The 19,613-nt window shown below is 37.6% G+C and overlaps 2 protein-coding genes across 5 annotated transcripts; both read right to left on the bottom strand.

Moving 5' to 3' along the window:
* Nucleotides 1–49: 49 nt before the first annotated feature.
* On the bottom strand, nt 50–13,127 carry LOC101245750 (nuclear pore complex protein NUP98A). 4 transcript variants are annotated; one of them, XM_004236904.5, is made up of 14 exons: nt 12,942–13,127; nt 11,938–11,991; nt 11,759–11,827; nt 11,112–11,381; nt 8,869–9,393; nt 8,268–8,492; nt 7,560–8,191; nt 6,712–6,796; nt 6,583–6,628; nt 5,819–5,957; nt 5,477–5,593; nt 5,189–5,366; nt 2,672–2,731; nt 50–1,066 (listed from the first exon to the last, which is right to left on the bottom strand). In XM_004236904.5, the coding sequence occupies exons 3-14, from the start codon at nt 11,775–11,777 to the stop codon at nt 378–380; spliced, it is 2,985 nt and encodes a 994-aa protein (XP_004236952.2). In that variant the 5' UTR covers nt 11,778–11,827; nt 11,938–11,991; nt 12,942–13,127; the 3' UTR covers nt 50–377. The 4 variants fall into 4 exon arrangements, with proteins under 4 accessions (XP_004236952.2, XP_010319418.2, XP_010319417.2 ...); XM_010321116.4 differs by having other exon boundaries at nt 50–1,063; XM_010321115.4 differs by lacking the exon at nt 11,938–11,991 and having other exon boundaries at nt 12,942–13,124.
* Nucleotides 13,128–14,677: 1,550 nt separating this feature from the next.
* LOC101251672 (PHD finger protein At1g33420) lies at nt 14,678–19,503 on the bottom strand. Its single transcript, XM_004236925.5, has 6 exons — nt 18,552–19,503; nt 17,707–17,833; nt 17,206–17,421; nt 16,446–17,063; nt 15,444–16,356; nt 14,678–15,364 (listed from the first exon to the last, which is right to left on the bottom strand). The coding sequence occupies exons 1-5, from the start codon at nt 18,880–18,882 to the stop codon at nt 15,537–15,539; spliced, it is 2,112 nt and encodes a 703-aa protein (XP_004236973.1). The 5' UTR covers nt 18,883–19,503; the 3' UTR covers nt 14,678–15,364; nt 15,444–15,536.
* Between the last annotated feature and the right edge of the window lie 110 nt (nt 19,504–19,613).

Raw genomic sequence — 19,613 nt, 5'->3', positions numbered from 1 at the left:
TATGCTATGGTGTTCTTTAAGGTTCAACCACATTTGCACTCAGCCTGTGTAACTGGTTAAAAGAAAGATTCTCAATTTATATTCCAGGTGAACCATTTTGTCCTAAATTAAGCATATAAAAAGATGAGCGTAGATTCCTCAATTCAAAATCTCCGAATGAAAAAAACTGCACTTCTTGAAACAACAGATATAATGACATAAAAAGACCAGAAAAAGCAAACAAATACAACGGGGAAAAAAACGAGATCCACAACAAAAACTGAAAAAAAAAAGGGGGGAACTACACAACCCATATTCCACAAATGAGCTAGTGGGTTCTTTACATGAAGTAGCTGTATACCAGAAATTAAGCTAGTCTTTCTTCTTGCCGGCTGCAGCTAGGCATCAAAATATTCGCTATATTCATCTTCGTTGTCTTCATGAAGCCAATATTTGCTGAAATGCTGCACCTTGAACTTCCATTCTCCTTTGACGGAATCATATGACACGAATTCAGCACCTTGATCTCCTGCCTTCCTCTTAAGCATTTCTTTATATTTCTCGATTCTAGGACCCTCTGTATACTGTTGTCCGGTCTTCTTATCGAAACATTTTATGTTGAGAAGTGTCACCTCAGCAGGCTTGTTAAGACCTTGGCCGACAGGAGGTTTCTTACTTTCATCCATATAGACTATCACCTCCCGATTGTTAAACTGGATAAGAGACTCAAGATCAAGACGACGGACATCTGTTTCCCCTATGAACTTGATGCTACCGTACCCATGTCTTCCAACCACAAAATCCTTCACACGGCGACAGAAGCCAGGTTCAGCTCTTTCTTTGGCTGCCAATTCCTGAATCCGTGGTTCTGTGTAATAATCGGAATGGCAGAGCTTTGGCATCAGAGCCTCAATGTCAGCCCCATGTTCATAAACAATTGCTGCCTCACCAGCTCGATGGCCAGTAAGGGTAATGGAAGACCCTCCTCCTTTTCGGAGATGTTGCCCTTCGTGGAGACCATTAGGTTTCTGGTTCAGTTTGGTACTATCGAGGCCCTCTTTATCAAGGCCATTCTCAACCGGATCTTCTGCAGGAAAAAATTCAGCAAATGAGATCACATACTGGTTTTGATTCTGGTGACAACTTGGTAACTGACATTGTAAGGCAGAAGCAACACTCATATTAACAAGTAACGAGCTTCTAACTTGTATTCAATTAACAGCTATTATCATGATAGCAGAAAAGAGCAAAGGGCTAGTTCCAGTTCTCCATCTTCCTTTTTTCTTATTTGGGGGTTGGTTATCAAAGGCGTGTCTAATAGGTAAAATAGGACAGCATGTTTGAAGTTAAAAACTGTTGGAGTTGGACAAACTCAATTATTATATTTCAAATGTATTATACCCCAAAGAGTTTAAGAACTCACTTTTTAGGATCTCTTATCTTTTTGGGATAACTATAGTGTCTGAGCCAACTTGATGCACCTTGACTAATTCCATCTACCTTCCACCAGCAACAAATATCAAAGTAAACTCTATTCACCAAAAGCTTAGACAGATGGAAAGACACCTAATGTTTTTATCTCAGCCCACCTCATTGTTCTCTTCAAAAATCTCGGATCGTAAGTATGCATTATTTTACAAGGGGATCTCAAGATGTTCAATATTAGATTCTACATAGGGATAATACTACTAAAATCCATCATACATACATACAAAACTCTCGTAGTGCAGATTGTCTTAAAGGGTATTAGGCCAATTAATATGATATAAAATTGAACCAGGTGGACTAGAGCCAAGGAGGATAGAAGTAAAAGATGCTGGGAGTTTCAATCAAGAGCTCAATCCTCCTATGCTTGAGAAAGTAGCCTATTCTTTGTGCCGATCATGAAAGCGAATCTACTGCCTTGCCCAGCAAGGAGTTAATAGTTTATGTGATGTCAACTTCTAGACTCAAAGATTAGAGATAAATTCTTTTAATCTTGAAAGAGCTGTTAGAAACTAAGGACAAAATGGAACTTAATATAGAATATACTTACCATAATCAGAAAAATGTAGCCAAAATGTAGGGGGTGGGGAGTGGGGGGGTTTTCAAAAGTAATACTTATCATCCATTATTGCAGAGATATGTGGCGGGTCTCAAGGAGACTGATAATTTGTTTCCTAGCTGTTACAGAGGTCATTTTCACTGTTAATGTTCCAGCTATTAAATTAGAACCTCTAGCTGAGGGAAGTTCTCATTTTTATTTAATGACCTAGAAATCTTCAAGGGCCCATTGGCGCAGGGTTCCAAGCTTGTTGTGATAAATTCATACCCATCTTTTCTTCACTTAAAATACCTGACTTCAATCCGCGGCAGGTTAGTACTCCTGACGTGTACCTAATCCATACATCTTGTGTTGCACTCTCACATTTAACCAAAGCCCTGGGACTGTTTCAGGAGTTCTCCCATTCTACTTATCCCTTTCCTTTCAATCAGTTTAATTGTTGATGAGAACTAAATATCCTAGATTGTTTGTAGGATTATATTACTGAGTTGAATTTGTTTGTAGTATATGGTACTGATAAACTTGGCACTCAAACAAAAAATGTTCACATCATTTTTTTCAGAACCAAAATTATTTTTGACAAATTGATACACTCAGAAAAATTTTTGCTTATTGAAAAACTTAAACAAGATATCAAAAAGTACTTACTGTTTTTATCTTTTGCACTGGCCTCGTTAACTGGAGCACAAACAACTTCAGCAGTTTTACCTGAATAAGAAATGCATTCTTCAGCAAAAACAAGACCCACAATATACAACACAAATAGTTCTGAAAACAAGACTCGACATAGTACATACAAAGACTACTTAGAGAAATGACAAACACAAGCAAAAAAAGGTACCATTCTTTCCAGTTCTTCAAATAATTTGTTACTTGAGAAAAATAAGAGGTTAAAAGGTCCAAAATGTCTCCTAAACACAGGTCCACAAAATCGAGTGTGTCATACCAAGACAAAAGACGAGTGAAAAAAACACACATAACAGTAGATGAAAGACAATTTGGGAAACACCAACTCCACAAAAACCACACACGCTCTAGAAGAGAGAGAGGCAACGTTGAAATTCTACAACGGGAAAAGACGAGGATGGAGGTATAATTGAGAGGCTTATAAGCAAGACGTACATGATTCAAAATTAGAATCACATTTGGTAATGCCAAGCGAGGCTTAAATTTTTTCTAATTTATCCCTTGTTTGATAGTTTTATAGATTTCCCTATTTAGCACTCTAGCATATTTTGAATGCATTGTAATATTTGTTGGTTAATTTGGGTGTGGAAGTCTCAGATTTGTGTGATTGCTCACTATAGTCGCTTGTTAAAGGAATCTTTGATTTTGGTAGCTCCAGGGTCATTTATAGATTACATGGCCTAAAGTTCTCCTTTGCATCCTGTTTCCCAAGTAATAATGAATTGAAAGTTGACACAATTCACTAGTTCATTCGTACGGGTCTGATCCATTTTTTCTTCATCACCATTGAGCTATCAACTGCGGGTCAAGAAGACATTATTTTTATGTGTGTTTAAGTTGGGAGTTCCGGCCCTCCTCTTTCATTTCAGATTCCTATCCCCTAGCAAGCCGTCGGATTCTTGTTCTTTTTATCCAGCAACTTCTTCCGAGGAAAGAAGGTACTGACAAAGAAACAAATGGTTAGGCTCAACTATTAAGAAAATATGTACTCATGTTTATTGCCACGTCATAATGAGGTACTTAGGAGATGCACTTCTAACATGAGGAAGTGGCAAAGTTAGTGGCTAGCTGACAAATGGAGCCAAGTTTAAGGGGCTATTAGGTATACTGAGCCCAAATAAAATGATGAAATAACTACATATCGCACTTCAAAACTTCAGGAAGTGCCTTCAATTATGCACTTCTAACAGAAGAAAGTGGCAAGTTGAGTCTAACTGACAAACCAGGCCAAGTTTGAGGGGCTACCATGGTGTACTCGAGCCAAATAAAATGATCAAATAACAAAATATTGAACTTCAAAACTTCTGAAAGTGCCTTCTATTATTAAAGAGAATCAAATCCATTACAAAGATTAACATTTTTGGAGCCTAAAAAAATTATACTCCCTCCATCCCAATTTACGTATCTTAGTTTGACTGGGCATAGACTTACGAAACAAAGAAAGACCTTAGAATATTGTTGTCTTAAATTAAGGATGAATATGATTGACTTACATTAAAGATATCTATAGTCATTGAAATCTCGTGGCCTTGCACTAAAAATTTGTAGTCCTCTAAATCTTGTGGAATTCAAACTTGTTTTGTAGAATGTTGGAGAACTTACTAAATATAGAAAGAGGCACTCTTTTTGGGACAGACATTGGGACAGAAGGACTAGGAGTATCTTTTTAAAGCTACTTTTTTTATACTCATTGAAGGCAAATCCAAAAATCTTAAAGTGCAATATTCAACTATAATCCAAAAGCAATATTCACAAAAAGAGGAGTCGTGCAATCCACGGTTCAAATTCCAAGTTCTTTCGTGTAGAAAGTTATTTCAACCACCAAGGGGAGAAGTTACTGGGGTTCCTATCAGTTCAAAGCAACATACAATTTAACCCTGTGCAGAAAATCAGAAAATTGCAATGTATAATAAAGCATAATGTTTCGAATATGCTCGGTGATCTAAAATCAAATAACACGCCTCTGGTATGTTAGGGTGCAACTTCGGTCGAGTGGTATGGATGACTCAAAATGAACAGAAACATCAAGACCCTATCATGTATCTACTGCGTATTAGGGTGTAATTTTGGTTGAGTGTGGCAACTTCCCACACGCTAAAGCTATCTTTCTTGCTATAGATACACTCCTTATAGAGTAAAGATGCCTACTTAAGAATATCAAGACTGATAAAACACACCAGTTGATTGGTCAAATCAACACAAATGACAACCACAAGCATAACCTCAACTGTAGAGCTATTGCAATCTAAAGGATATGATTAAGGGCAGGTAGGTAACTGCCCTATAATTTTGCAGGAAAACTGGGTAACTACTATGGTGGCATGGCAATGGGGGTAGGTGCCGAGGGACAGGTGCTGGGCTAGGTGGCATGGGCGCTGGCATCTGCCAGTATCTATCATTATTCATTAACGTCTTCGACGAGAGGACTAATATTGGCTTTAGAACCATGTAGTTAGTAAAACACAATCCGTAACTTACCATTCTCATGCGCTGGGATAGACATGTGCTTTGATGGTGATACTTTCTCCACACCACCTCTCGAAGGCCACTGGTCCACTGGACGAATTACTAAAGCTCTTGGATTCTCTCTGGGAACAAACAATGCATCTGCCTTAGGTGTGCTTGGTGTTTCATCATCATCACTAAAGAACGGTACCTACAAAGGAACACAAGTCACATAAAGTCAGTCAATGTGTTGCACTTAAAACTCGATCCATGGATTCATTTAGGATTTAGAGGTCTCATATAAATAGAACATCATTTCACCTTAGTCCCCTCAGTTTTAGGATGATATTTCCTTGCCGGCAACCTAACCCGTCTTTGAGAAATGTGTCGAGAAGTTAGTAATGATGATATCCGGACAGGAACAGGTTTGTCAACCACCTGTGAACAATAAAGTGAAAAACATGCAAGAGCACCAAATTATGTATCTGTTGTTGTTTATGTTAGTAATAAGAAGAAAAAGTGGAGTAGATACAAAAAAAAAAAAGCAGACCCCATCCACAAACCAAAATAAGAATATCATAGAGAAGCAATGCAGGGAAGGTAGCCTCTTCCCCACTCTCCACAACCCCTTTAAAGTAAAGAAGGCATGTCATTCACACTTACCGGTAAACTAGAAATCCCATACTGTATAGAAGAAGAAGTGCCAGTACGACCAATTGACATCTGAGGCATCGCTGGTAAAGTTCCAAATGGATTAGTAACAACTGAAGGTTGTGCGACAACTGAGCTTTGGATAGCTGGCCTGTAGCAACAGGTGTTTATCAGTTCCATACAAACAATCATGCAAGAAGAGGAGTGCATGGGCGAAAAACTGGAATAAAAGGATCAAGATGAACTTCAAGAAATGAACATGTCCTCTGACAGTGGTACTGGTGTTCATATAATCATGAAAGAAGAGAAGTATATAGGCGGAAAACAGAAACAGAAGGATCAAAATATACAAGAAATGAACATGTCCTATGGCAGTACTCGTGACAGTCTATTATTCATGAAATCACATAGCTCATGTATACCCCCAATCTTGATAACATAAACTCTATTTAAGGTCATATTGGGTCATCTGAAGAAATAGGCTGCCCTTTAATCCTTTTACTGCATTCTTCTTTTGGGGAAGGGGATCAATGGAAAGAAATTGACAAATATTAAAAGAAATTACTGCATAATTCCAGAATTGGAGGCAAACATGATCAGTACAGGCTAAACGGAAGTAATGCTACAGGTAAACTGATAAAAGGGGCTGTACGTGACATCAAGATTATATTCGCAAGTTAGACCAAATCTAGATGACAACTTCCTCTAATGCTAATATGCATGTGCTTACATTGTAAAAAGAAATTTTAAGGATCAGTTAAAGAGCTGTTACATACGGCTGACTGAAAAGGCTGGGAGTGCCACCAAAACCACTTGCAGCAGCTGTAAATTAGAACAAGAGACAGATTTAGTACTTGCATCACCAATCTCACCAACTACAAAAGGAAATATCTCATTTCAATTACCTCCTTGTGTCTGACCAAAGTTATTGAACCCAAAAGCAGAACTCTGAGAAGGCTGAGTCAGTTGAAAAGGAGTTGATAGAGAGGGCTTCAAATCCAAAGAAAAGGGTGTATTAGGCAGACAACTAGATAAGAGGCAGAGGAGGGGGGGCAGCTCAATATAGCTTAGAGAGCAAATGACATAACTTTAGAGCAAGCAAAAGGAAACAAAAAATTGATCAAACAGATACACTAAGCAAGTCAACCTCGAGAGAATTAACGACAACCTAATGGTAGAGCATTGAAGATATAAGCATAAATATTTAGGTGTTTCGCTTTCTCAAACGTGATTGCAAATGTCTTGATAATTTCTGGCTTTGAACACCCTTGCAACCATATAAGAATGGTCTTCTAATACCTGACGATTTATGAGGTGACGTACTCTTCTATTTCCTACTTAAATACCAAAAATCAAGCATATGCTCACGTCCAAGTTCTATTTGCTAACAGAAACCTTTTATCTTTCACAAGTGACCACAGTGTTGCATTAACCATGAAAGTAACTACCCACATCTCCCTGCCCTTTCAGGTCACGACTCGCACCTCTACCCAAAAGATAATCAACAAGAGGTGCTAACCTTGTAAAGGTAACAGCTTAACTGCTGAAGCTTAAGCCAAGATGACAAACAGCCAAAGATGATGACTAAAACTTGCGATTTTCTCTGATAGTCATGTTCATCATACAAATCCATACAGCAAATATTTGTGAAAATCATCTGATAACCATGAATGCAATGGGACCCCAAAAGATAGACAGATCTAAAGAAGCAACACAAGAACATTACATAGAATACAATATATGATTAACTTACCGTTGTTTGGCCAAATCCCATTGTACTGCTTGTATTTAGCAGTGGTGCACTTGAAAACAGATTACTACCAAAGCCAGTAGAAGGTGTACTAAACAAATTGGATTGACCAAAAGCTGGTGTAGTCTGGGCAAAAGATGATGTGGTCTGTCCAAAGGCCGAGTTCGTCTGTCCGAATGAAGGGGTAGTTGATTGGAATAACGGTGATGATTGGGTGTTACCAAAGCTTAAGCTAGGACCAAATGCTGAGGCAGTATTCTGAGCAGACGAGGAGCCAAAAATTGATGTTGATGACCCAAAACCCGAAGCACTAGCCGATCCAAAGAGGGTCGGAGATGTACTTTGTCCAAAAGCTGAAGTTGATCCAAATAAGGAAGGGGAAGTCGAGGATGTAGAGCCAAAAGGATTAGATGTATTTGAGCTTGGAAAGGCAGAGGTATTAAAAGCCGGAGTAGTTGGGACTCCAAAATTTGGAGTACTGAATGTGGATGGTTTGGGGGCAAAAGGGTTGGAAGATGTAGAGGACGTAAATGGATTTGCAGATGATTGGCCAAAAGGGGAAGTTGATGATGATGCGAAGGCTGAGCTTCCAAAATTGATTCCACCAGTTGATTGACCCGCAGGAGCAGGACCTCCTGTAATGTGAGGTTCAGATTATCAACACCTTAAAGATCAACAAATGTCAAGAGTATAATTCACATTAAAACTTACCCTTGTCTCCCAACTGGTAATCCTCCCACCTAAGTTCTTCATGGCTCTTTTCTTTGTAAACTGGCATGGCCGAAATAGACTCTAGTTTCGCAGGCTGGGTACCACTGGAATTATCTGCATCAGGTGTTGCCTGGTAAGCAGCAACTCGTGTTCCGCCCCGTTGACCACCAACGGCAGATTGTCCAAAACTAGGGTTTCCGAAAGATGATGCAGAAGTTTGGGCTCCTAAACCATATGAAAAGACCAAGTATCAGAGATGAATAATATGATAAACTAACTTGGATTTTCAAACCCTTAAAGTTAAAGAAAGAACAAATAATATCAAAAATCATACTCCCTCCAGCCAAATTTATGCGGTGATAGGCAGGGAAATCAAGAAAAAAGAGAATTCTGAAACTTGTGGTTAAGAATAAGTCATAGATATTTGTGTGGCTACAAGATCATCTCATTAAGAGTAAAATGATACTTTAAATTTATCGTTCCGAAATATAGAAAGATAGTAATTCTTAAGAACAGACTAGAATGGAAAAGCATCACATAAACTGAGACGAGGAATAACAAAACTATCAGTCTGTCTTGCATGAATATAAAAACAACTTACCAAAGGCAGAACTTTGAGCACCAAAAGCTGACGTTGTTGTGCCAAACGGGCTACTGCCAAAAGCAGATGTTGATTGGCCAAATGCAGGAGAGGATCCAAAACTAAACGAAGGAGCACTTGGAGTACCAAAAGCAGGAGTTGATGTGGAGCCAAAGGCAGAAGAAGTGGTAGTACCAAAGGACGGAGTGCCAGATCCAAAAACAGGAGGATTTGTCACACCAAATGGGCTGCTTGTACTGCCAAAGGTTGGATTAGGTGTAGAACCAAAGGCTGGAGTACTTGATGTACCAAAAGCTGGTGTACTCGTTGGGGCACCAAAAGCAGGGGTCGTTGATGAACCAAATGTTGGAGTACTCGGAGTACCAAATGCAGGTTGACTTGAAGTACCAAAAGGTGTAGATGAGCCGAATAGACCACTCCCAAATGCCGGCTGTGATTGTTGAAACGAGCTGCCGAAAGGACTTGTTTGAGCACTGCTTGAACCAAAGCCGCCAAAAGCTGGCTTTTGACCGAATACTGATGAACCTTCACAATCAAGACACTTTCAGAATTGAAGAACAAATAAATACTGTTCCCTCACATTGAGTCTATAACACAATTAAAACAAAATTACACCAATTACGTAAATAATGTCAACTGATTCCCAGTCTAAGGAGAATGCAGGAAAATGCACACTGTAAACAACATACAGTTAACGCCACTAAAATATTAGTGAAGGGGAAATGCTGAAATGCCCATTGCAAATAGCATACGGTTTACATCACAAAAATATTAGTAAAGGGGTTTCATTGACCTCAGAAAATTAAAGAACATGCATTCATTGTTATACTAGAAGTCTATAACAGAAAAAAATGCAAAGAAAGAACTACAATGAACGAAGCAAAAAGAAAAAATAGATAGAGATCACTCTTCCCATCAAGAAAGAAAAGATGTCTCCTACATAAAAATTGCATTAGCACTAATAACCTCCCTAACAAGTAAATGAATTTATTTTTTTCAGGAAAAAATATTAGCACTAAAATTCACATTGTATACTCCCCTGATTCAAAGTCTACAGGTGAAGGAGGGTAGACATGCACGCCCAGTATTTACCATGTTTTGAAGCTCGAAACAGCATATTTCTCCGTAATATATAAAATATTTCCAGATACAAGGTTTAAATAGGAAATATCATTAATAATCATGTAAGAGAATAACAACACAAATTCATTTGAATAGACAAATAATACACTTGAGCTTTATGCAGGCATTGGTACTTACTACTTAGCATTTGGTTTTTGATCAAGACAAAGATGTTAGAATCTGAATACACTAAACAAAAAGACTTCGTTGTCAACATCTGAATATAACTCCGCTTGTGTGAGCTCGCTTACATTGATGATCTTAAGCCCCGATAAAGGAGGACGGTTGATGAGGTTCGAGTAAACAACTTCTCTACACCTTAAAGATAGGGGTAAGGCTACATACATCTTATACTGGGTTTGTTATATTTTCTATCGTTGTATTAAGACTTGAATGCTAAATAATTAAGTTTGTTTGTTTTACAAAATCATTTAAAAATAAGTTAATATAAAATTTAATGAAATACCAAATCAATCTAGCGCTAAATCAATACAATATTTTTAAAAATCAAAGATGGTTGGTAGTGCTGGCTAGCGGTGGTAGTTGTGGGTGTCAATGAAGGATGGTGTTGGCTACTGGAGGTGTTAGAGGTAGGAGTTAGTTGTGGCTGGAAGTGGTGGTTGATAAAGATAGTTGGTGGTGGTGAATGATAGTGATAGGAAATGATGGTTGCGAATCATTATGGAGGCTGTCTTATATATAATGGTGGCGGCTAGTGATGATTGGTAGTTGTCTAACAGCGATGATAGTTGATTGTAATAATTGGCACTGTGGTCGCGGTGGTGGTTGCGACTGTTGAGGATGGTAATTGTGGGGGTGAGTGGTGGTAACTGATAATGGTGAGCCAGCCCTAATGTCATTGACACATGCATAATAAATGATCATTAACTATCCACCTCATGGGCCACTGAGATGTAAACCCAGAATCATGATGAATGGTATCAACACATTTGGTGTAAGCAATACTATAAAATACAATAAAGCATTGAATGCATTCTGAAAAAAGACATCTAAAATACAATTATGTAAGGAAGCTTGTAGAGATGAAGCATTGATTGCATTCTGAAAAAATATATATATAACACAATTATGTAATGAAGCTTGAAGAGACAAATACTTACTCCCAAATGCTGGTGATGAACTGCCAAAAGTGGTAGTAGAAGCTCCAAATGCAGGTGAGGATGATGCACCAAAAACTGATGTAGACCCCAGAGGTGAAGAAGATTGGGGGGTTCCAAACACTCCAGTGGAAGTGCTACCAAAAAAGGAAGCACCTGATTGAGAACCAAATGGATTTGTACTGCCAAAAGGTTTTGGAGCAAATGGGTTATTACTTGTCTGCCCGAAACCTGATTGTGACCCAAATGGGCTAGAAGATGACTGCCCGAAAGCTGAAACAAACAGAAAGCAGTCAGCAGTGAACATCCTCACTGTATACGATAAGAGGAAAATGAAGACTAACAATTGTACCATAGACGAGAAAATTTCAGAAAATACTACACAAATCGAAATAAAAAAGGCATAGTTTCTATGAAATGAAGCAAATTAATGGAAAGATGAGCGGGTGCACTGTGGAAAAGAGCAGCTATTGAAAATAAGAATGGGCAAGTCCTTTTTAATCCTTTATTTCTGGTTAGGAGTATCAGTTTCAACGAAAATGTAAGTAAAGCTACGAGTCATAACTATCTTCATTAGAAGTAAAGGGGGGAGAGGGGGGAATAGATTTCTCAAGTATAAAAAAGATGTTGAGACAGCTGCAAGTACTTACCATTCGTGGACCCAAACATGGTTGGATAGTCAAATCTTTCCCAGCAGTTGTTGGAGTGTCCAAGTTAAGCTACAAAAAGGACAGAACGCGCAGATCATTCTCAATTGGTTGTTGAAGTAGAAATATACGTCTAAAGAAAATTCAATGAAACGGAAGTAAAGAAGACTGTTTCCACTTACATATAATGCCTCAATGAATGAAAAAAATCCTATGCACTAGGTATATGCATTATGCTGCAAAATTAATAAACAAGGAAAGAATAAGAAGATCCATTATTAAGAAAGTAAAACTTGAAAACGTCACGTAAATCAATGTAAAAACAGTGCTTAAATGACAACACTGCATCTATGTGCAGAAGTACAACTTTGGACTTGATTTCCCCCCTCAATTAAGGCAAAAAAAAACTGAATATGTCAAATTATCCATACAAGCATATTGTATACATTAGGGTGGAATGTGAATAAGGTATAGGAAACAGAAACAAAATCAGAAATAAAAAACCTAACGCGCTAGGGTGAAGGCTCTACGTAATATGCCAAGGGGAGGTGTTGATGACCAACTACTAAATGCTTGATTTAAATCTATAAGCCCCAAAAATATCAATCAAAAAGGTTGCAACTTGCAACAAAAGTTATATTCTTATTTAGGTTGCTGTATGCTTGCTAATCTCGGCTATGCAAAGCCAATCATCCTTACTCTTTAGAAGTCCCTGGTTGAATGAAGTCACCAATAGCTTGATAATGGATGTACAGAAATCCACATTCAGAAATAGATTTCCACATATATAAGCCTCGGCCATAAAAATATGGGAAAATAATTAATATAATTGTACACAACTTATTCATGGATACAAATTGTATTCATTAATACTATTGTATTTATTGATACATATACATACTAATCACATGTACACAAAAACAGTCATTGATACATACACATACTAGTTACTTATATACAATTGTCCAACGTACATACAAATACAATCCGCGTCTCTTCTCTCCTCTCCTCCCCTCCCTCTAACATGTAAACTATGTATTTAGCAAACTACAGTTATTGTTGCCTCATTATGTTTCAAATCTTTGTTATTTTTGAAAGTTCCTCTAAAAATATCACATTAATTGATAAAGTAATGGAGAAACCGAATAGAAATCGGAATCGTAACAGCTAGGGTTAAAGGCGCTACCTGAGATGTACAAGGAAGATGTTGCCGGCCGACGGACGACTAGCTGCTCGTTTTCGATCTGAAAGCAGCAGAAATATCACCTGAAAAGGTCGCCGGAAGCTAGCGTTTGTACAACTTCGGCGGAGTTAGAGTGTGTGTTTTGGTCGGAAAAAGCCCTATCAGAAGGTCGCTGCATCATACAAATAGGCAACGTAGCTTTTAAACAACGCTAATTATTGACGGTTCGGTTAATGGGCTTAGACCCGCCCGCCCGTTTAACATGAAACTATTTGTATCCGATTAAGGATCCGACTACTGTCATACTCACAAGTTAGAGGAAATTTAATTTCTTTAACTTATTTGTATTTTTTAGAACTTAAAAATGATTATTTAAAAGTATATTTCTTTTTATTTGAACTCTATATTTTAAAATGTTTAAAATAAATCAATTCAAACATGTTAGTTATTGCGGGTTTCCTTGTATAAAAAAATGTGAATAGCCAATTTTATAATATATATGTGCATATGTGTATATAATATCATTAATTCGAACATATTATAACAATTACACTACATAGTTCGAGAAGCGAATCCAAGATTTGGAAAGTCTAAATACACTAATATTAAGCTAAAAAAAAGAAATTTGACAAAACTCTGATCGCATCGGCGGATCTTTTAACTTGTGCTAGCAGTATAAAGCACCATTTCATGCTTTTTACGAGGATATTGATAACTATATTTAGTTTTATTTTTTTAATTTCTCGAGATGGACTAACATAATATACATGATGTCATGCGAAGTTAATGAATACATGTATACTCCACGTGAACATAGAAATCTACCTCAGCGCCTTTGATTGATAGAATATTTTGATTTTTAACCAACATCGCTTGAAGATCAATAAGAAAAATAATACTGTATATGATTGTTACCCAACCAGCTCATAATTGATTAATACTGCTTTAGCCATTATCATCTTCTTCTTTTTTTGTCATTGTTTTTGTTTCTCCAATGAATGTACATTATGATCAAACTTGTACATAGATTTGAAAAGTAAAAGTCCATTTATCAATTATCGTAGAAGAAAACTTACAACGAAATATTGTCAAATTCAAATCCTATTAATTCAAGTTTTGATATTATCTTAAGAAAAAATACATAAAACACACTAAATTTATGCTGCGATTATGGTGAAGCATACTTAAAAACGAATATCTTATATGTATGCATCGCACTTTACACTTCAATTAGTGAGTGAAAATACTGCATGTTATTATAACACCAGTTTTTCACGATCATTATCTAAAATCTTTTAACTCAAAACGATTTTTTTTAAACGCTAAACGTCTGGAATACTTTTAACATGTTACCTAATTTATTTCACTTCCCTTTACAGTTTATTTTAAATTAATACATATTTCTTTTCAATTCATTAATTGGAACTTTCCACCTAATAATTGTTTAAGAGAGAAAAAAATTAAAAGAACATGTTAATACATCATAAGACCACAAATTCGGAATCCTCATATACTTTTTGAAACTTCGTATCAAATCAACCAAACATCTACTGAAATTATAACGAACTACTACTACTAACAAATATTTAACTCGAAACCATGATTTCTGTACGGAATATTTATCTTTAAAAAGAATTATTGCAGCATTTTTTTCATTATAATAAGCAGGTTTTGACAATTCACAGAAACAAGGTTAAAGCCTAAATAAAACTTGTAGATCATAAAGCTAACATAGAGCATTTTAACATAATCTAAATTTCAGAAGGAATAAGCATTGTTGCACTGTTTCTAACTCCATTAAATAGAGATGAGAGAAGAAACATTTGAGTAGAGGCTAGTCCTCATCGCGTAAACATGGCTAGATACTCGCACTGATACCCAAGTCTCAACCAACACAAGATTGTAAAAATACTCCTCGAATATACTACAGCAAACTTACTTTCTTCAGCTTGCCATGACAAGAAAAGACTTGCTTCAAGCCACAACTTGACATCAAGGGTATTTAAAAAAAGGAAGGTATTATATACATTGTGAGCAAGCTTGTTCTGCACGTATCTTGTGAACTCTATCAACGCTCAGATAGCACTTCACCGGTTTGTTTCAACATGGAATGTAAGAGAAGCTAAATAATGCTTAGGTGAACAATCTGATAAACCTCCGTCATGCTTGTCTCTGTCTAAATTCAGTAAATTGCAGCACAGGCTAGTCCTCATTAGCAACGCTAGCCTGCATCCTGGAAACACAACTCAGGAGGAAGCAGATGAATCGCATTGCCACTGGTTATTAGGAGAGAGTTGGCTGATCACACCATCTTCAATCTTCCAAGTTCTAAAAGTAGTTTAAAGTTTTCACCACCCATGAACATCATAGATTCTGCAAAATATTCTCAGCACCAATGATGCAAGCAAGAATGAGACTCCCATTTACTGCAGAAACACAAAGTAATGTATGAGAGAAGTCCTATTAGTACAGACCATACCATATGTATAACAAAAGTAGATATACCTCGAATAGAGCCATCCTCCAATCTCATAGATATCAATGCTATTAATTATTATACTCTTTGATAAGGTCTCAATTAAATAATCCCAGCACACTTTAGACAGCATGAGCCAGGTTCTTCCCAAATCCCACACCAGCAACTGATTCATCCTTGCAATTACCGCTTGGGTTAGTAGTCTTATGAAGACATCTGCACTTAAGACAAATGAACCTGGCAGGAACAGCATCCAAGTCAGGGATCCCGGCACATCTAGTGTGCTGCCAAACACTGCACACATCGCATGCTAACATCCTCTCCCCATCATCATCCTTTGCTCCACAAAAGCAATCTACAGTCCATCTCTCCATTCCCCTTTCCATTCTATACTTGCTCAGCCCATTTTTCCCCAGGAATTTTCCCCTGACTGTAACAAATTCAGCAGACCCTAGAAGGAGTTTGATCTGAGTAGATTCATTCACACCACCATATCCAACTAGCTCATCAGCTTGGAATCTTTTGAACATCAGGTAAACATCTTGAAACATCCTTGATGCCTCTGCCTTCAAGTCGGAAATGGTAGCATCCGAGGGGAGAATCAATAATTCTGGAGGAGGGTTTCTGGAATGTACATCAGATTGTTCTATGATGTCCACCTCACAAAGCACCTGGATTGCATCTGATTTAAGGATAGGCAAGAATTTTTCAGGTTGATATACTTTCAAAAATTGCTTGCAATCAAGAACAGTAGTAGCAGAGTCAACTGCAATTTCCCTTTTGATCAAGGGAACATGATTAGACATTGTCGATGGGTTTAGCATGCAATCGTACAAGTACTTCAGATCTCGACGCAGATGTTCCTCAGATGGGAGGTTGGGAGTACAAGGCAATCTATTCTCATTTGTATTAACATTAACCATTGGGTTGCAACGTTCAATTCTGCATCAAGTCAGAAAAAAAATCAGTGAGAAAGCAAAAAAAATCTACAATGCACAAAATGTGACTCCAAAGAAGAATGGATTACTGACTTGTACTCCATAGCACCAGAACCAGAAACGCTGCGGACATTGACAACCATTCCGTCAGCTACCTGCTTTCCATGGAGTGCCTTTAGGCAATAATCAAGGAGTTCAGGAGGACCAGCTTTACACACAGCACCTCTAAGAGCACGCCAGCTCACCCAATTGGGCCCAGAGACAGCCCGTAGTACTCTAAACATTGCTTCTTCAACACGTAAAATGTCAGTACTGGTCCATGAACACAAGACCTTGGAGTCGCAAGTTTTACGCTTCTTACAAGTGGCCTCATCAGCTCCAGAACCAGGTTTATGGGCATCACGGATCGAACTAGTCAAGAAAAGAAAAAGGTCTCGAATATTTACAAGTTCACTATCTGACAAGGACTGATAAAATGAAATCAAGTCCTGCAGACGAGTGCGAGGCTTCCGTCCTTGAGATAGAAAGATGGTCAAGGGCAGAGAAGAAAGGTTCTCTACAGCTTGTTTATAAGAATCTTGAGTCAGAGCAAAACTACCAGCACCAAACTGATAACCCCATTTACCATACCATGGGTGACCTTTCGTGATGGCATGTAGTAGACGTAATTCCAAACCATACTTCTTTGAAACATCCATCACGCTGATTTTTCTGATCATACAGAAATACACGACTAAATCATCAAATACAGTTCATTCGAGAACCAAACTATAGAAAATTGCCTTCAGTACTTGGGAAACATGTCAAGTTTTATTATTCCAACGACACAACATCTAATACAAATTATGCTTACCTTGCTCCAAGAACTTTACAGAGCCTATCCCAGAAATTCATTATATGACTTCCAGAAAGCACCCTGGAACCACCTTCTCTACCGTTTACCCTGAGAAGATGTCCATATCCATTGGCATGAATCACACCATGCAGAAGATGACTGGTATCCTCCAACTGATTATACATCCAATCCTCAACATCTTCTGCAGTCATGACATGATTGCATGACTTGCACCTGACAAAACAAATTAATGTATTTAGCCCCACATTTTTCAGTAAAACAATGATCAAGATAAACAATAAAAAAGTTCACAGCCATTGGCAAAAGTATGTAAAGCAACCTCAACATGTTCCCGAAATGACTAAATCATATTACAAAATTCAATAAAACATATGAAGGACAGCAAAGCGGGAATGTACGAAATACGAATGCCACAACATATGAACACACACCATAAGCAAGCAAGAAAGATTTCAACGTAACAAAGGAAATCCACAATTGAAGTGTTGAAATTCTTACCTAGCCTCCGATAACTGAAGAGCTTCACCACACCCAGCACAGGATTTGTTATAACCCCCAACTGAATTTCCATCTGCCTTAATAATAAAATGGAAACGTTTTGCACAGACTGGATTACTGCTCCAACCTATAAATAAACGAATAAGAGAAGAACACAATTCAGTCCAATTCTTTGATTTGCTTTCAAACTACAAAACATATTATCAAATATCCAAAAATATTGTCTAAAAATCGTAATATACTTCTTACAAATTATAATTAGACAAATGATTTTTAAAATTAGGGATAGTTTTTGCTTGGCTACGCAATTTTTTTTCTCTATTACAAAGCTTACTACTCTAATTTTCACAAACGTCGTCATCATGCCACATCATCAAGGCAATTTGGTCAAGGACCAGTGGAATGAGGCTCACATCCTACAAAAATTACGTAATTGTCCGCTATCAAGTGACACTTACAAGTCGTTTTCATTCCCTTTATCCAGGAAGGTTATATCTGTAAATTCAACAGAAAAAGACTTTGGCAACTGACTGTAGCAATTATCAATTATCAGGACCCACATTTTAATTGGACCCCACGTTCATAATTTTTTAAATTAATCAATAATTAATTAATAATTTTTACTTGTTAATTAAGAAAAGGATCAATGCGAGCTGGCGCTGTTTTAGCTCAGTTTTTAGTAGACTAATAATTTTTTTAATACGACGTCTGAGTGACAACTGGACGGTTCTGATTTCATGAGATCAACGGTTCTGATTTATTGAGTCCATCGAACGTAACGGAAGTCCGGCGAACACCTCCAAAATTAGTATGAACAGATTTAATTTATCGGTGGGAAAACTCACCAACGACTCGGCACTGGTCGCAATAAATGGATCTACATCTGGCGACGTCTTCTTCGATAACATCGAGGCAGACAACAGCCGGAGAAGACTCGCCGTCTCCGTCGCCGTCAGTGAGGTCTCCGACGCGGAAGAGGATCTGCCACGTCAGAAGGTGAGGAAACAACGAAGAAGGCGGCGGCAAAATCGCATGTTTCGATAAAAACTCCTTCACCGTCGTCCTGAACGGTCCCGTACCGGCGGTATTACCGTCGTCGGGGAAGGTAAGGAAATCGTTGAGGTCCGCCGTTACTCTCCTCTTCAACCTCTTCATCGGCCTACCATTCACTACCATACCTCCTTCTAACTGAACCCGGCGCGAATCACCCAGATCTCGGCGCGTGAGGTCGGAAATCTCAATCCTCGTCACCGATCTGAACGGAATACTCCTAGATCGGACGTTTACTATCCTATCAATGAACAAAATTCCACAGAGAAGACGAGAGATACAGAGACGATGAGGTAAAGAGGAGTTGTGTTGTTGAGAGAGAAAGAGGAAAAGAAGGAGGAGAGGAGGGAAAAAGTCTTGAAGAACGTTTGTTTCGGAGTGAGAAATTAGGGTTTGGTAAAATTTCTGGGGCTTTTCTGTACTTTTATATTATTTTATTTTCTCCAAATCCTTTTATATTTGGGGAAAAAATAATTATTTTAAAGTCGGTTTAACAAAGTATTATACGGATGAGTGTGAAATGATAATAAATATCTTTAATAAATTAGATTAAGCATTATGAATTGACTGAAATACCCTTGAAGGGTAATTGGAGGGACATTTGAGGAAGGTTCAAGAACTTTAGTGGTTGGGAAAATCGTAATTAACTTTTCTTATTGAGGAAGATAGAGATTGATGTTAAATGACAGACATGCCCTTGGAATTTTGAGTGGTGAAAGAATGAATGTGTGAAATTTTGATATAATGAAAAAATTACTAGAGGTTTCCTTTAAAATTATCTTTTCTTTATATCGAAATTCAAAAATATGCATACATATTGGTTTTTTGATAATATTTTTTAGTTAAGATATGCTTCG

The sequence above is a fragment of the Solanum lycopersicum genome, chromosome 4 (genome assembly GCF_036512215.1).
Source record: "Solanum lycopersicum chromosome 4, SLM_r2.1".
NCBI classification, from domain to species: domain Eukaryota; kingdom Viridiplantae; phylum Streptophyta; class Magnoliopsida; order Solanales; family Solanaceae; genus Solanum; species Solanum lycopersicum.
The sequence above is the reverse complement of the archived record's forward strand: the minus strand, read 5'-3'. Positions and strand labels throughout refer to the sequence as shown.

What these genes read in the sequence shown, in the direction of transcription:
- LOC101251672 (XM_004236925.5), bottom strand. Translation starts at nt 18,882, where the DNA reads ATGGTAGTGAATGGTAGGCCGATGAAGAGGTTGAAGAGGAGAGTAACG. An exon ending in CTTCAGTTATCGGAGGCTAG is followed by an intron (nt 17,422 to 17,706) that starts GTAAGAATTTCA and finishes TTGTTTTGTCAG; the next exon opens with GTGCAAGTCATGCAATCATG. An exon ending in TCTGGTGCTATGGAGTACAA is followed by an intron (nt 16,357 to 16,445) that starts GTCAGTAATCCA and finishes GACTTGATGCAG; the next exon opens with AATTGAACGTTGCAACCCAA.
- LOC101245750 (XM_004236904.5), bottom strand. An exon ending in TGCTCAAAGTTCTGCCTTTG is followed by an intron (nt 8,493 to 8,868) that starts GTAAGTTGTTTT and finishes CATATGGTTTAG; the next exon opens with GAGCCCAAACTTCTGCATCA. An exon ending in ATGGGATTTCTAGTTTACCG is followed by an intron (nt 5,594 to 5,818) that starts GTAAGTGTGAAT and finishes TATTGTTCACAG; the next exon opens with GTGGTTGACAAACCTGTTCC.